We start from the raw sequence: 17,467 nt of genomic DNA on the forward strand, positions 1-17,467 counted from the left end.
GGCCTGTAGTGTTTGTATGGAGAAGTCTGCTGCTAATCTTATGGGTTTTCCTTTGTAGGTGACTCTTTGTTTTTCTCTTGCAGCCTTGAGGATCCTTTCTTTATCCTTATTCCTTTCCAATCTAAGTATGACATGTCTTGGTGTCTTTAGGTCTGGGTTAATTCTGTTTGGGACCCTCTGGGCTTCTTGAATCTTTATGTCTTTGGTGTTGTCTAGACTAGAGAAATTTTCAGCTATTATGGCCTGGAGAACGCTTTCTTCCTCCCCTTCTCTTTCTTCCTCTGGTAAGCCAATAATGCGTATATTGTTTCTTTTGAAGTCATCCCATAGGACTCTGTTGTTGTTTTCAGCATCTCTTAATCTCTTTTTGAGATCTCCTACTTCTTTTTTAGTTGTCTCTAATTCATCCTCAATCTTGCTAATTCTGTCTTCAGCCTCATTGATTCTATTCTCTCTGCCCTCTACTGCTTTCTGGAGTTCATCTATTTTGTTGCCCTGCTCTGATACTGTTTTAGCTTGTTCAGCTAGTTGCCTTCTTAGCTCAGCAATTTCAGCTTTCAGCTCTCTAATAACCATGAGATTATTAGAATTTTCTTCCATATTCTCATTTGTTGTTCCTGCAGTTCTGATTACAATTTTTTTCAAATTCTTTACTCACTCCTGTGATTATTTCCTTAGCTAATGTTTGGATGTTGAACTCGTTGTTTTGTGCTTCGCCCTCTGGAGGACTTTTAGCTGGACTCTTGTCCTGGTTCGAGTCTCCATTATTTTTTCTTGTTGTTTTAACCATTTTATATAAGTTAACAGTTTTTTCAATCCCTGAGTTGGAGTTCATTGGTGTAAAAGCCTTTTTTTTTTTCCCCTGTAGGCTATGGTAGCCTGAGGGCTTTTAAACTATCAATAGGCTTCTTGGCTTAATCACTGACTCCTGACCAAGAGATAAAGCAGGGTGTGGCAGAGATAATCCAGTGGTTATGCAAAGAGACTTTCACAGCCCTTCAGCTATGCCACCGAGGTATAGGTCTTCTCCTGAGTTTCCCGGTTAGATCTCTGTGCCCTGGTGTCCCTCCCTGTTGCTGCTCCAGATTCTGAGGGTAGTAGCAATGGAGACTCAGAGTTGTACTTGGTGAGTCTCTGGGGAGTCCTCTCCTCCCTTCAGCTGTCCCCTTGTTGGTGGAGCAGACTGGAGGTGGTGTCTCCACTGACAAACTGTCGAACTGTTAGCAGTCACTTAATCTCTCCTTAGGCCCCTCTCTCCTCTCTGTCACCAGCCACGCGTGTTTGTACTCACGGGTGATTTACTGGGTTTCTGTGGTCATTCTAGTCCTGTCTTGTTTCGGTCCGGGTGGTCTCCTTTGGTATTCCTAGTTGATCCGGGAGAGGAGAGAAAGCGATCTGCTGCTCGTAGCTCCGCCTCCGGAAGTCGAATCCGATTGTAATTTTCTTAAGTGTATTTGGTTTGTTTTGTAAATTTTGTCTACTTGATAACATTTGTTATAGTCTCTTTTTTGTTATCTTTATTTATTTATTGGATAGAGACAGCCAGAGATCGAGACAGAAGGGTTGGGGAGAGAGACAGACAGACATCTGCAGCACTGCTTCACCACTCGTGAAGTTTTCCTCCCGCAAGTGGGGGCCAGGGATTCGAACTTGGGTCCTTGCGCATCGTAACATGTGCGCCCAACCAGGTGCGCCACCACCCAGCCCCATTTTGTTATTGCCTCCTCATAGTAACATAATTTTTAAAATATTTTTTGGGGGCCGAGTGGTGGTGCATCTGGTTGAGCATCCATATTATAGTGTACAGGGACCCAAGTTCAAGCCCCCCCAGTCCCCACCTGCAGCGGGAAAGCTTTGTGCGTGGTGAAGCAGTGCTGCAGGTGTCTCTCTGCCTCCCTGTCTCCCTCACTCTCTCTCACTCCCTTCCCTCTCGATTTCTGGCTGTCTATCCAATAAATAAATAAAGGTAACTTAAAAAAATATTACTTGTTTAATTTTTTTTTTTTTCCAGAGCACTGCTTAGCTCTGGCTTATGGTGGTGAGGGGTGGGGAGTTTGAACCAGGGACCTTGGAGCCTCAGACATAAGAGTCTGTTTCCATAACCACTATGCTGTCTCCCTCTCCCATAATGAAATATTTTCATATTAATTTTTTACCTTATTTTGTCTGATGTTAATCTTTCTGTCTGCTATCTCTGTTTGCATACATCGGTGTAATGTTGCTCTTTTTGTTTTTGAACATTTTGGTTTTGCCCTTGAAGATGCAGCAGTATCAGCAAGTCGGTTGTAAGCACTGCGGAAAGAAAATGCAAGCTAGCAGCTATCCTCCATGTGGATGTTCGTATTTTGGCTGTGTCTTCATTTGCTTATTCAGAGTGTGATTTACTGAGTGTCTCTAAGAACTTTGGAGGGGAAAGAACATTCCAGGCAGAATAGGTTATAACCCTTAGGGCAAGATTAGAGGTGTATTTGAGAAAATAAAAGAAGGGTGGGGGTATAGCATAATGATTATGCAAAGAGACTTTCATGCCTGGGGCTCTCAAGTCTCAGATTCAGTCCCCCACACAACCATAAGCCAGAACTGAGCAGTGCTCTGGTAAAAAGAAAAAAGAAGAAGAAAAGAAAATGAAAGAAAACCAGTGTGTCTAGATTCTTTAAAATCAGTGATTTGATAATGATTAACAAGATTGTAAGATAACAGGGGTGTAATCATATCAATTGATGGGGTTTGCAGTCAACAATACTTATACACCGGGGAGTCGGGCGGTAGCGCAGCGGGTTAAGCGCAGGTGGCGCAAAGCACAAGGACCAGCATAAGGATCCCGGTTTGAACCCCGGCTCCCCACCTGCAGGGGAGTCGCTTCACAGGCGGTGAAGCAGGTCTGCAGGTGTCTATCTTTCTCTCCTCCTCTCTGTCTTCCCCTCCTCTCTCCGTTTCTCTCTGTCCTATCCAACAACAACAACAACAATAATAACTACAACAATAAAACAACAAGGGCAACAAAAGGGAATAAATAAATAAGATAAATATTAAAAAAAATACTTATACACCTTTCCCATATTAGGGAGCTACTCTCTTCCCTGATCCAGCTTTCTGGTCCTTTTTCCAGCCATGACATCATCTCCCCAGACAATAACTTGGGTCCACCTGCATATCAGATTTCAGGCTCAGGGAAAAAAAAAAAAGTATGGTCATGGGCCCTTTGGAATATAACTAAAATATGCCTACTAGCTATCTACAAAACAGAGGACCCCCCTCACCCCCAACTCTTCATCTGCACTACTCCAGCCTTTTAAGTTCATGATGAGTCAACAACTTGTTTGGCTTTATATGTGAACTCTCTTTTCACCCACCAGGTTCCAGATGCTAACATGATGCCAACCAGACTTCCCTGGACAAACAACCCCACCAATGTGTCCTGGAGCTTCAGTTCCCCAGAACTCTGCCCCACTAGGAAAAGAGAGAGGCATACAGGGAGTATGGATCGACCTGTCAGCACCTGTGTTCAGCTGGGAAGCAATTACAGAAGCCAGACCTTCCACCTTCTGCATCCCACAATGATCTTGGGTCCATACTCCCAGAAGGCTAAAGAATAGGAAAGCTATCAGGGGAGGGGATGGGATATGGAGATCTGGTGGTGGGAATTGTGTGGAGTTGTAGCCCTCTTATTCTCACGCCAGCCCTTGTGCTTTGCGCCACCTGCACTTAGCCCGCTGAGCTACTGCCCGACTCCCTATACCCCTCTTATCCTATGATTTTGTCAGTGTTTCCTTTTTATAAATAAATTTTAAAAATTTTAAAAAATCTTCTGATCAGGAACAAGAAAAAAAAAAAAAGACAACAGGGGTATAATTCCACATAGTTCCAACTACCAAAGTTCTGTGTCCCATCTCCTTTGTTGGAAACTTACCTATGTTTTATTCCTCTGGGAATATGGACCTAAGTTCTTTATGGGTACAGAAGGAAGAAGGTCTTCTGGCTTCTGTAATTGCTTCTCTGTTGGACATAGACATTGGAAGATCAATTCATGCCACCAGCCAGTTTCTCTTTCCCTAAAGGGACAAGGCTCTGGAGAGGTGAGATTTTGGGGCACATTGGTGAGGTTGTCTGCCCCGGGAAGTCAAGATGGAGTCCTAGTGGTGTCTGCAACTTGGTGGCTCAAAGGCTATGAGATATAAATCAGGACAAATTGTTTAATAAACAAGAACCCAAAGGTAGGAATAGAACAGATGAAATGAGGGGTCTTTGAGTGGGAAGCATCGAGGAAGTCTATTTTAGGTATGTTCCAAGGGGCCTGTGACAAGTAATTTTGGTTTCAGCTTGATAGCTAACAAGCAAATGGACTGAAAATATTGTCTGAGAAGATGGTGTTAGAGTTAAGAATAGGGCTACAAAACTGGATTAGGGCAGAGAGTCATAGCTCTCAAACATCAAGAAAGTGTAAAATTACCATCAACTGTTTACTCCATTGATCTGACCCATATATATATTCACATTTAGCACAGGAACCTGTATAATCTCCCTGTCAGTCTGAGCTTATGATCATAGCTGGGAGCATTCTAGGCTGCACTCATGATAAGACCAGTCTTCCTCAAGTGGCAGAATAGCATGACCCAGCCTTACTTCAGAGAGTGGGGAAGCCTGGTACTGACCAAAAGGGCCATCATTAAAGTGCACCACTTTTCCCTTTTCCAGCTTTTGTAGTCCTTTCTTTATCAAACAAGGTTAGACTTTCTTCCAGTTGTTACATCATTGAGTGTCATTTGTTGTGTGCAAACTAGTGCTGAGTTTATAGGATCTGTCCTCTGTTGTATGCTTTACATTGGGTTCTAGTTCTCCCCCGCAAAGAGAATTAGATCAGTCCTGTTAATTTCGCCGCCCGCTTGGCCCCGCCCCGAGGAAACCCGCCAGAGTTCCAGAGTGACAGAGTTCCTTAGTTCCTGAGTTGGAGAGTAAGGGAGAGTGCTTGCGCCGCTGCAAAGAGGCAGCAGAGTTCTGTTTGGTGATTAGTTTGTCTTAGTTTATGAATCGTTGTTCCTGAATAAAGAAATACAGCTTCCCTGCCCAGCCGTTGTCTCTGTGTCTCTGTTACCCGCCCATGAAGCTAGCCCGGCCAGCTGGAACCTCTGAATTTTAACAACAGTCCTCAGGTTGGGGAGGGGATAGGCCTAGGGTTTAAGTGTGGTCTGAGTTAGCCTTAAGTTTTACTGCATTTTACTTGTTTGATGATTATAATCATCATAGGAACAATAATTGTCCGTTAGTTGATATACTTTTGCCAGTAGATCTCTTGGCCAACTGTATACGTATTCCTTCTAAAGATTATCCAGGCGATGACATGAATGCCTCTGCTGTCAGGAGAGATTGCACAGACATGGGGCAAGCCCCCGCTCCTCACCTGCAGGGGGCAAGATTCATGAGTGGTAAAGCAGGTGTGCAGGTGTCTCTCTCTCTCCTCTATCTCCCTCTCCCCTCCCAATATCTCTGTCCTCCCCAGTAAAATAGAGGAAGGAAAAAAAGGACAAAATGGCCACCGGGAGCAGTGGATTTGCAGTTCGGGGATGAGTGGTAACCCTAGTGGCAAAAGGAGAGAGAGAAAAGAGAAGTGTGATTTTTTTTTTTTTTTAAAGTGTTGTGGGAAATCACTGGAAGATGCTTAAGCAAATCGATTGAACGGATCAATCATTGCCTTTTTTTTTTTTAATAGGGCAGTGAAGTTGAGAAGGAAGGGGGATGGGAGGGAGAGACACCTGCAGGTGGCAGAGCAAGGGCTTGAAGCCCCGGGTCCTTGAGCTCGATGATGTGTGCTCAGCCTCCTGAGCCCCAGCCTGCCCCCCTCATTTCCTTTTGAAATTGATGTATAGTTTATATTTGGTAAAATGAACAGGTCTCAAGGTTACAGTTGGGTGAGTTTTCATGATTGCAGACACCTGTGTAGCTTACATTCCTAGTGAGATAGAAAACTTTTCTATTATCCCAGAAAGATACTTCATTCCTCTTCTCAGCCATTTCCACCACAGGCACCTCAATTAGCTATTCTCGTTTCTTCCACTGAAGGTTAATTTGTTGGTTGTAGAACTCCATATGTAAAGTTAATCATTCAGGTTTATTTACTTACCATGGAGATGTTGAGATACCTGTTGTTCCTTGGACCAGAAGTTCAATGGGATAACACAGTTCTTTTAAATATATATATATAAGTATTGAGAAAGAGACAGGAGAGTGACCAGAGCAGTGATCTGGCATGCTGGTACCCGGGATCAAAGCTGGGGCTTCCGTGTACCTCCTGCACTCCACCCACTGAGCTGCCTGCCTGAACACAACACAGTGTGTTTTTCTGTTCTCCTGTTTTGTTTTTTATAGACATCGTGAACTCTGCTTAATGATGAAATGGATTGTAGATTCTCTAATTCAAATATTTAGTACAGGAACACTGGCTGTTTTTCTTTTTTCTTTGTTTGGTTTTTTTCTTTTTCAAAAGAGAAAACATTTTGTTTGGAATGGGGAGTATAGAAAGGCCAAAGAATTATTTTAAGGACATCTGTCTATATATGGAAGCAGTGGTAAATTCTGTGCTGCATGTGTGCACACACGTGCCCGTTAAATCGAGAAAAGTCCCCTGTCAGACAAAGTAAGGACTCCAAAAGCTGGATAAGAGCAAGAGACCAGCACACTCTAATGATGGCCCTTTCGGTCATTCCCAGGCCACCTCATCATCTGGGGCCCTACTCAGAGAATCCTGAGATTCCCACACAGATATGACAGGCCTAGACCTCTAACAGATCCCTCTCTCCACCACCACTGGTCATCTCCATCAGGAACAACATCATAAACTCTCTTGTGGGCTCTATAGGACCTTGTCCTCAATGCAGAACAATAACGGTAGGGACTGCCCCGCTCTTCAAAGGGAGGCTGAGTCAACCTACTCTGTTCCTACTAGAGGAAGACTGGTCCTGAAATGCATGCTGTCTAGATTGTTCCTCGCTATGACCACGGAATGCGATCAGACTGACTGGGATGCAGAGGTTACACAGGCTCCTGTGCTAAATACAGATAGATCTATGGAGTTTACAGTATATACTTTTTCCATATTTGGGAGCTACTCTCTGCCCTGATCCAGCTAGTTCTAGTCATATTCTCAACTCTGACACAATGCTCCCAGACAGTACTTTTTATTTTTAAATAGTTTTATTTATTCCCTTTTATTGCCCATGTTGTTTTATTCTTGTAGTTATTGTTGTCTTTGTTGGATAGGACAGATAGAAATGGAGAGAGATGGGGAAGACAGAGACGGGGAGAGAAAGACAGACACCTGCAGACCTGCTTCACCGCCTGTGAAGAGACTCCCCTGAGGGGCTTGAACCGGGATCCTTACTCCGGTCCTTGTGCTTTGCGCCACGTGAGCTTAACCCGCTGTGCTACTGCCTGACTGCCCACCTGCACATTAGCTGTGTGGCCCAGGCGAAAATTAGTAAAGTCACAGGCCCATCATAATATAGCTAAACTAGACCCCTAGCTTCTTCCAGCATGAAGACCCCAGACCTCATCTGCCATTTTCTTACCTTTAGGTCCCTGGTTAGTAAACAGTTTATTGCGCTTTACGTCTTAATGCTTTTCAGCCACCAAGTCACAGATGCTTCATGACACAAACCTGACTTCCCTGGGCAGACAACCTCACCAGTGTGTCCTAGAACCCCACTTCCCCAGAGCTCTACCCTACTAGGGAAAGATAGAAACAGACTGGAGGTGTCACCAGTCAATGCCCATGTCCAGCAGAGAAGCAATTACAGAAGCCAGACCTCCCACCTTCTGCACCCCATAAAGATCTTCGATTCAGTGGTCTGGAAGGTGGCATGGTGAGTAAAGCATTAGGCTCTCAAGCACGAGTTCCTGAGTTCTGTCCCCAGCAGTACATGTACCAGATTCTTTCTCATTAATAAATAATAAATAAAAATTAAAAAAAAAAAGATCTTTGGTCCATGCTCCCAGAGGGGTAAAGAATAGGGAAGCTTCCAGTGGAGGGAATGGGACACAGAACTCTGGTGATGGGAATTGTGGAATTTTACTTCTCTTATCCCACAGTCTTGTTGATCATTATTAAGTTACTAATTAAAAAATTGAGAGAAGTCTTGAGTGAAGGCTCAAAATGCAGTTGTTTGAATGAAATTAAGATGCTCTGAGGATCAGAGGTGTGTGTGTGTGTGTGTGTGTGTGTGTGTGTGTGTGTGAGAGAGAGAGAGAGAGAGAGAGAGATGGCGGGTTTCAGGACTGTAATATTACAGGGGGCAGTTGTACACCACACCCACCACCTAAGTCTGTGTCCTTCCTACCCCCCAAAGCTAGCCACCATAATTCTCAGTCTTAGAAACAATTGGTTTGGTTTGCTTCTGTGTTTTCTTTTCTTTTCTTTTTTTTCCTCTTTGCAAGTTCATGTGTATCATTTCTCTAGATTCCAAATACAAGTGACACCAGTAGTTGTCTTTTCATCAGAGGGCCAGATAATTTTCTGTTGTGAAGAGTCTTTGCACAGTACATGACATACATATTTTTTTAGTGCCTAATTTATCAGGTTTGATTCTCTCCCCTTGGAATTGGCCACAATTTTTAGAAGTGATGTTTGCCAAGTAAGGTGCTAGTATCTTCTCTGACATGAGAAGACATCTTACTCTAAGTTCCTTGTGACTATGCTGCATATTTCTGTTAGCATAGCTTCTTTTTTTTAAAAAATTTTATTTATTCCCTTTTGTTGCCCTTGTTTTATTGTTGTAGTTATTATTGTTGTTGTTGTTGATGTTGTCATTGTTGGATAGGACAGAGAGAAATGGAGAGAGGAGGGGAAGACAGAGAGGGGGAGAGAAAGATAGACACCTGCAGACCTGTTTCATCACCTGTGAAGCAACTCCCCTGCAGGTGGGGAGCCGGGGCTCAAACCGGGATCCATACACTGGTCCTTGCACTTTGTGCCACCTGCACTTAACCCACTGCGCTACTGCCCGACTACCATATAGCTTCTTTTAAACTTGTTTTGCCCAGTGATTTATTTCAAAGTTTAGACCATTAAATTATTTGGGCTTTACTTTTGTTCTGTAACCTTTGTCAAAAATTCATTTATATTTGTCATTTGAACAAGACAGTTTTACTTGCTTACATTATACAGGGGGGGAATTATTTTTAGAGTTTAAATGGACAACGATCACATTTTGCAGTTAACCTATTTTAGATAAGAGTCTTGATTTATATATCTGTCTAGGTAACTATTGTTATCTTTACATATCTTTTTGTGTTTGGAATTGGTCTCCAGGATGGAGAAAATCCTTTCTCACAAATTGTAAACACTTAACAGTTTCCCATTACTCAGTATTTCCAGTTTTGTTGCAAAGTTGACTCTGAGAGTATCTGACAACTGCTTATGTTTCCTTATTATAAATCTCAAAACAAGAAGAACCCCAAACTTAATGTTAGCACGACTCTTGTTACACATTCCAGGGCTTGTCTTGTTACAGCATGCTGAGAGTGTGCCTGTACAGATGTGCTTAGGCTTAGCATAGAAACAGGCCTGAATTATTAAAAAAAATTCTCAGCACAGACCTAAATCTTTTTTAAACATGCTTATCTAAAGCTCAGATGTCTGCCCAAAGATGGTAGGCAAAGCTTTATTAAAGCACTGCGTGGATTGTGAATTCTTATGGCAGCTCATTGATGGTTTCTTCTGTTACCCACTCACTGCCACCAGATTCCCCTATTTTTCTGTTCTGTTGAGTGCAGAAGTCAAAAGAGAATTTCACTATGTCCGGTGAGAATTAAATACTATTTCCTCAAGGATTTGTGGGAGAGGAGCTGCGGTTAACTCCTGAGGTTACTTCAAAGGGGAGAAAATGAGCAGAATATAAAATGCCTGGAACCAGAAGGGTAAAGCGGAGAGACCGTTCAGACTCATCTTTCAAGATAAGCCCTTAAGACTCTTGGCAAACTGGAGAAGACAGATGGGTCACTGAGGCAATGGTATGGCTCAGGGACAGATTCTGCTGGAATGTCCTCCCTCTGCTTCTAGGTTTAGCTGAGAGTAGGAAGTGTTTGTTTTGCTTTTTCCTGCCTGCTTTAAAGAGTGAGGTTCACTGATTTTTTTTTTTTTTAGTCGTGCATGCATGCACACACAAGGAAGAGTACACACAGCACACCTGCACACCATTCCCCCCACCTGTGGTTCCAGGGACTGAACTCAGGGACCAAGGCTTACTGATTTTTCAAGAACATGTTATTTATATAACTACCCTAGATCTCAGATTGCCAACCATATGGAGAAGGCTAAAATAACTTTAGTCTCATTTTAAAAATAATTCTCATTTGTATTGTAAATGATAGCAGGTAGGTTGTGACTGAACATTAAATAACTATCTGGGATGTTTATAAACTCCAGAAGCATTTTAAAATTTTTTACTCTATTTAATTTTCTTTAAAAAAATTTATTATCTTTATTGATAGGATAGAGACAGAAATCAAGAGGGAAGGAGAGATAGAGAGGGAGTGAGACAAAGAGACACCTGCAGCACTGCTTCACCACTCGCAAAGCTTTTCCCCTGCAGGTGGAGACTGTGGCTTGAACCTGGATCCTTGCACATTTGTAACATGTGCACTGAACCAGGTGCGCCACTGCCTGGCCCTTCTTAATTTATCTTTTAAGAGATTGTATTTATTAATGAGAAAGGTAGAAGGAGAGAGAGAGAGAGAAAGAGAGTCAGACATCACTCTGCTGCTACATGTGCTGCTGGAGATTGAACTGGGGACCTCATGTTTGAGAGTCCAACTGTGTCACCGCGCAGACCACTTTACTCTTAATTTTAATAGTAGTAGTAGTTGTGAGAAAAATGTTATCTTGGATCCAGGATTTACTTAGTACTACATGAGTCTCTCTGTGTGTATTAAGTGAGTTCTGTCTTTGGGACTGGTGAAAGAACTGGACTAAATTGTTTAAACTTTAAGTGAATAAACACACTTAAAAATATAATTGCTAGAAAAATTTAAATCCCATATGCTGGAATTCTAAAGTTGTATTATATTTCTTTTGGATATGACTGGCCTGAATAGCATTTCCTGAAGTGACATATGAAATCCTAATCAGGCCCCAGTGAAACACAGTTTGGAGGGGGGTCACTGTCCAGTAGAGCTTTTTGCAGTGATAAGAATGTTCTGTATCTGTGCAGTGCAATGTAGTAGTTACTAGTTGCTAATGGCTATTGAACAGTTGAAAAATATAGTTAGCTCTGAAATGTAAAAATTGAAATACGTGACTGTAAAGCATTAATCCCCCAATAAAGAAAATTTTGAAAATTGATATATGGAGAAAGTGAACTGAATTTAATTTTTAATTGCTTAGTTTTATTTTTTAATTATCTCTTTATTTGATAGAAACAGCCAGAAATGGAGAGGAAGGGGAGATAGAGAGGCAGTGAGAATGAGCGACACGTGCAGCACTGCTTCCCTATTCATAAAACTTTCCCCTGCAGGTGGGGATGGGGGCTTGAACCTGGGTCCTTGCACATTGTAACATGTGCACTCATCCAGATGTGCTACTACCCAACCCCAAATTTAAAATTTTTTAAGTTTAACTTACTTTAAATAGCTATATGTGAGGATAGTATATAAGTTTATGATTTTAATTCAAATGTATGTAATTTGTTTGTTTGAACAATGAGTGATCACTCAGTTAAGGCCTTACAGAGGGGAAGCTTCACAAGTAGGGAAACAGATCTGCAGGTGTTTCTCTATCTCTCTTCCTCTCTGTCTCGCCCTCCCATCTCAATTTCTCTCTATCCTATCAAATAAAATAGAAAGGAAATAAAAAATAGCACACAGTTAAGCACACATGATGCAAAGCAAAAAGGATCCCGGTTTGAGCCCCCGGCTCCCCACCTGTAGGAGAGTTGCTTCACAAGTGGTGAAGCAGGTCAACAGGTGTCTTTCTCTCCCCCCTGTCTTCCCTTCCTCTCTCCATTTCTCTCTGTCCTGTCCAACAACAGTAATAAACAACAAAATGGAAAAAGTGGCCACCAGGAACAGTGGATTTTGTGGTTCAGGCCTGGAGCCTCAGCAATAACCCTGGAGGCTAATAATAATAATAATAATAATAATAATAATAATAATAATAATAATAATGTAGTATTTATTGAGTACTTGGTATATAGTAGGCACTATTTAAGTACCAAAGAGAATTTGTGTAATACATTATTTATTGTTATCTTAATTATATTGCTCATTTTGTAATGTGCTTGATGAGTTGTAAATGTCAAGAGTTTACCATGCTTTCATCATGGTTTCTTTTCTTTCTTTGAGAGATGTTGTATGGCAACCTAGTTTCATATCTGAATAATGTGCTGCCTTGTTAAAGGATTTTCTCTTGGAAGGAAAAAGCCAGTAAAATAGCTCATCTGGATAGTGCTCTCGCCTGGCCATGAGTCCAGCCCAAGTTCAAAGCCCACCCCCACTGCACTGAGGGAAGCTTTGGTGCATCTGCCTCTCTGTGACTGTCTGAAAAAGTCGACAGAGAGAAAGGAAAGAAGGGGGGGCACACACCTGGTGAAATGCACATACTACAGTGCAGAAGGACCCAGGTTCAAGCCCCTGGTCCCCACCTGCGGGAGGAAAGGTTCATGGTTGGTGAAGCAGGACTGCAGGTGTCTTGTCTCTTTTCCTGTCTGTTTTCCCTTCCCCCCTCAATTTCTCTCTGTCTATCCAATAATAATAAAATAAAAAGGGAGGAAAGATTGTGGTTTTTTTGTTTGTTTGTTTGTTTAATAAACTTTTGAAGTTACTCAAGTGGGACGTGCATATTTACACATGGACTTGCCAGGCCTGTGGGATACTTACTCCCTCTGTATCTTTATATATATTTGGGGGTGCTGCCATCAGGCTCTGTTCTTACTTTCTTGTTGCCTCAGAGTGAAGAACAAGTATCATCATGTCTGGAGTCAAGAGGACAATCAAAGAAGCCGACCCTGATTATGAGGATATTTCTGTGGCCCTTCCTAACAAGCGGCACAAAGCTCTTGAGAATTCAGGTAGACATTCCCTTGCCTTACAGATTCTTTCTTTGTTGACTTCTTAGAAGATGTGTAAATACTAACAGCATATTATTTGATGTGGTTTATGAAGAGATTTAGCTAAGTGCACCCTACTTCACAGTAGAAAACTTTGTGGGGGCCGGGTGGTGGCGCACCTGGTTTAGTGCACGTTATAATGTGCAAGGATCCAGGTTCAAGGCCCCAGTCCCCACCTGCAGAGAGGACGCTTCACAAGTGGTGAAGCAGAACTGCAGGTGTCTGTCTCTCTCCCATTCGTACATTTACACTGGCTACTTGATTATGGTCCTACTTTTTATGTCACACAAAGTTGTCTTTCTTTCTGTTTTTCTTTGACAGGACAGAGAGAAATTGAGAGGGAGGGAAAGAGACATCGGGGAACACTTGATGAACACTGCCCATGAAGTGTTCCCCGCTGCAAATGGGGTGTGGGGCTCGATCCCTGGTCCTTGTGCATAGTACTGTGTGCGCTTAACCAGCTGCACTACCACCCCACCCCCATTTAAAAAATGTTTATTTATTGGACAGAGATAGCCAGAAATCGAGAGGGAAGGGGGAGACAGAGAGACACACACCCACACACACCTACGTCTAACACTGCACGAGGCTTCCCACACACATGGGGACCAGGGGCTTGAACCCAGGTCCTTACACACTATAATGTGTGTGCTCAACCAGGTGTACCACCACCCAGACCTAAGATGAAAGATTGTTTTGGTTACATACTATTTTAATGTGCAGTGAGGAATAATGTTCTCAGGGGGCCAGGTGGTGGTACACATGGTTGATCGCACATGTTATAATACACAAGGACCTGGGTTCGAGTCCCCGGTCCCCACCTGCAGGGGGAAAGCTTTGTGAGTGGTGAAGCAGGGCTGCAGATGTCTCTGTCTCTCTCCCTCTCTATCACCCCCTTCCGTCTCAATTTCTGGTTGTCTCTATTCAATAAATAAATAAGGTTAATTAAAATTCAGGAAAAAATTAAGGAAATAATATTCTCACTAGACTTGTAGTTTCATGAGTAAGTAGTATTAGAATAAAGCTAAAATTATTTAGAATTTTTTATTATGTTTATTAGATGTTTTTATTATGGTTCTCAGATGTGGTAGATATCCTGCAGGTGTAGCATATGAAGCCTGTGCATTTGGGAAACACTAATCTAGTTCAGCCCCTGTGCTTAGCAACTGGTGCTTAAATTAAAATGCACAAGCATTAAATTACTTGCCCAAGGTCATATAATTATATGCTTAGAGTCACCCAAATAAATGTCAAAGTATCATAAAACCTGGGAGTCGGGTGGTAGCGCAGTGGGCTATGTGCAGGTGGGGTAAAACGCAACAACTGGCGCAAGGATCCTGGTTCGAACCCCCGGCTCCCCACCTGCAGGGAAGTCACTTCACAAGCGGTGAAGCAGGTCTGCAGGTGTCTCTTTCTCTCCCCCCCTCTGTCTCCCCCCCTCTCCATTTCTCTCTGTCCTATCCAATAACGATGACATGAAGAACAATAATAACTACAACAATAAAACAACAAGAGCAACAAAAGGGAATAAATAAATACTTTAAAAAAAGTATCATAAAACCTACATCCATTACTGAGATGTACCACATGGCCTAAGTTTATTTTTTAGTAAAATGAGAATAAAGGAGGCTGATGAGTAATAAATATGATTTTCCGTTTAAATCTTCGCTTCCAGACACTCAGAGTAAGTCAGGTACCAGGTGGCGATTTGCTGGTTTCCCGCCCGGTGTTCATACTGCCCCCAACCCTGAACAGACTTTCATTTTTCACAATTTTTGTCAAAGTGATGACATCTTTCCCTTCACTTACACTGAATTATTTTATTTGTTGTTGGTTTCCACTTATTCCCTAAAAAAGAAACTTAAAAATGTCTCTTTGTGAGGAACTTATGATAAACCAGCTTTTAGTGCTTAGTCTCTGACTTTTAGACTCACTTAAGATTTCTCTACATACATGGCTTCTTCTTTTTTTTTTGGAGGAAGGGCCATCCATTTATTTTCTTTTTTTCCCCTTTATTTATAAAATGGAAATACTGACATATATAGATAAGAGGGATACAATTCCACACCATTCCCACCACCAGAACTCCTTATCCCATCCCCTCCCTTGAAAGCTTTCCTATTTTTTTTTTAATTGGGGAATTAATGTTTTACATTCAACAGTATGTACAATAGTTTGTACATGCATAACATTCCCCAGTTTTCCATGTAACAATACAACCCCCACTAACTCCTGAATCCTTCTTGGACCTGTACTCTCCCCACCCACCCACCCCAGAGTCTTTTTTGTTTTTTACCAGCGCACTGCTCAGTTCTGGTTTATGGTGGTATTGGAGATTGAACCTGGGACTTTGGAGCCTCAGGCATTAGTCTCTTTGTATAAACATATGCCATCTCCTCTGCCCACCACTACTAGTTTTTTTTAAATATTTATTTTATTTATTTATTCCCTTTTGTTGCCCTTGCTGTTTTTTTTTATTTATTTATAAAAAGGAAACATTGACAAAACTATAGGATAAGAGGGGTACAACTCCACACAATTCCCACCACCAGAACTCCGTATCCCATCACCTCCCCTGATAATTTCCCTATTCTTTTTATTTTAAAATATTTTATTTATAAAAAGGAAACATTGACAAAACTATAGGATAAGAGGGGTACAACTCCACACAGTTCCCACCAACAGAAAGAACTCCGTATCCCATCACCTCCCGTGATAACTTCCCTATTCTTTTTATTTTAAAATATTTTATTTATAAAAAGGAAACATTGACAAAACTATAGGATAAGAGGGGTACAACTCCACACGGTTCCCATCACCAGAACTCCATATCCCATCCCCTCCTGATAGCTTTCCTATTGTCCTTCTGGGAGCATGGACCCAAGGTCATTGTGGGATGCAGAAGGTGGAAGGTCTGGCTTCTGTAATTGCTTCCCTGCTCAACATAGGCTTTGACAGGTCGATCCATACTCCCAGCCTGCCTCTCTCTTTCCCTAGTGGGGCGGGGTTCTGGGGAATCAAAGCTCCAGGACGTATTGGCGGGGTTGTCTGCCCAGGGAAGTCTGGTTGGCATCTGGAACCTGGTGGCTGAAAAGAGAGTTAACATATAAAGCCAGAAAGTTGTTGACTAATCATGAACCTAAAGGCTGGAGTAGCGTAGATGAAGAGTTTGGGGGGGGGTCCTCTGTTTTGTAGATAGCTAGCATGCATATTTTAGTTATATTCCAAGGGGCCTATGACTATACTAGTTTTTTGTTGTTGTTTTTTCCCCCCTGAGCCTGAAGTCTGATATGCAGGTGGATCCAAGTTATTGTCAGGGAAGATGATATCATGGCTGGAAAAAGGACCAGAAAGCTGGATCAGGGAAGAGAGTAGCTCCCAAATATGAGAAAGGTGTATAAATATTGTTGACTGTAAACCCCATCGATTTGATGTGATCTGGGGCCCATATTCAGCTTAGGAGCCCATGTGACCTCTGCATCCCTATAGATCTGAGCTCACATTCAGTGGTCATGAGTAGGAACGTTCCAAGCTGCCCCAATTTCAGGACCCATCTTCCTCAGGTGGAGCATAGAGTATGTTGTCCATCCTCCCATTAGAGGATGGGGAACATTCTTTACCGTTTGATCCACATTGAGGGCAAGGTCCTGTGAGGGCCCATAAAGGGGTCTGATGTGTTGCTCCTGATAGAGATGACTGGTAACATTGGGATTCGAGGTCTGGGCCCATCATGTCTGTTTGGGAATCTCAGGACTCCCCGACCAGGGCCCCAAGGTGGTGAATTTTAAATATTAGAAACAGGATTATTTTGCAAAATTCCAAACTTTTCAGTCATTCAGCTTAAAAAAAACCTCTCTTTACCAAACTATATGTCATGTGTGATTTTAACTCTTTGAATTGCATATTAGTTTCAGTAGTTCTCATTTGATTTCTACCCTCTGCAGAGGCATTTTCATTCCACTGTAATTTGTACTTTGGTCATTTTTTTCAGGTTGTGATCAGAAACTGCAAATTGCTTTCTAGACCCTTCTATGTAGAAGGATACTTGTTGGGGTCTGGGTGGTAGCACAGTGGGTTAAGCACACATGGTGCAAAGTGCAAGGGCTGGCAGTGGGATCCTGGTTCAAGCCCCCAGCTCCCCACCTGCAGGGGTGTCGTTTCACAAATGGTGAAGCAGGTCTGCAGGTGTCTATCTTTCTCTCCCTTCTCTGTCTTCCCTTCCTCTCTCGATTTCTCTCTGCCCTATCCAACAGTGACAGCAACAACTATTGTAACAACAACAACAAGGGCAACAAAAGGGGAAAAATAGCCTCCAGGAGCAGTGGATTCGTAGTGCAGTCACTGAGCCCCAGCAATAACCCTGGAAGCAAATA

At 42.4% G+C, this 17,467-nt stretch overlaps 1 protein-coding gene across 2 annotated transcripts in view; it reads left to right on the plus strand.

Moving 5' to 3' along the window:
- Positions 1-17,467, plus strand: part of YEATS2 (YEATS domain containing 2) — a 98,182-nt gene that overhangs the window by 11,957 nt on the left and 68,758 nt on the right. For both annotated transcript variants that reach the window (XM_060172048.1, XM_060172049.1), the window contains exon 2: positions 12,936-13,055. In XM_060172048.1, coding sequence (XP_060028031.1) covers positions 12,956-13,055 — 100 coding nt within the window. In that variant the 5' untranslated portion in view covers positions 12,936-12,955. The remainder of the gene's footprint in view (positions 1-12,935; positions 13,056-17,467) is intronic.

Source organism: Erinaceus europaeus, chromosome 14 (genome assembly GCF_950295315.1).
Source record: "Erinaceus europaeus chromosome 14, mEriEur2.1, whole genome shotgun sequence".
NCBI classification, from domain to species: Eukaryota; Metazoa; Chordata; class Mammalia; order Eulipotyphla; family Erinaceidae; genus Erinaceus; species Erinaceus europaeus.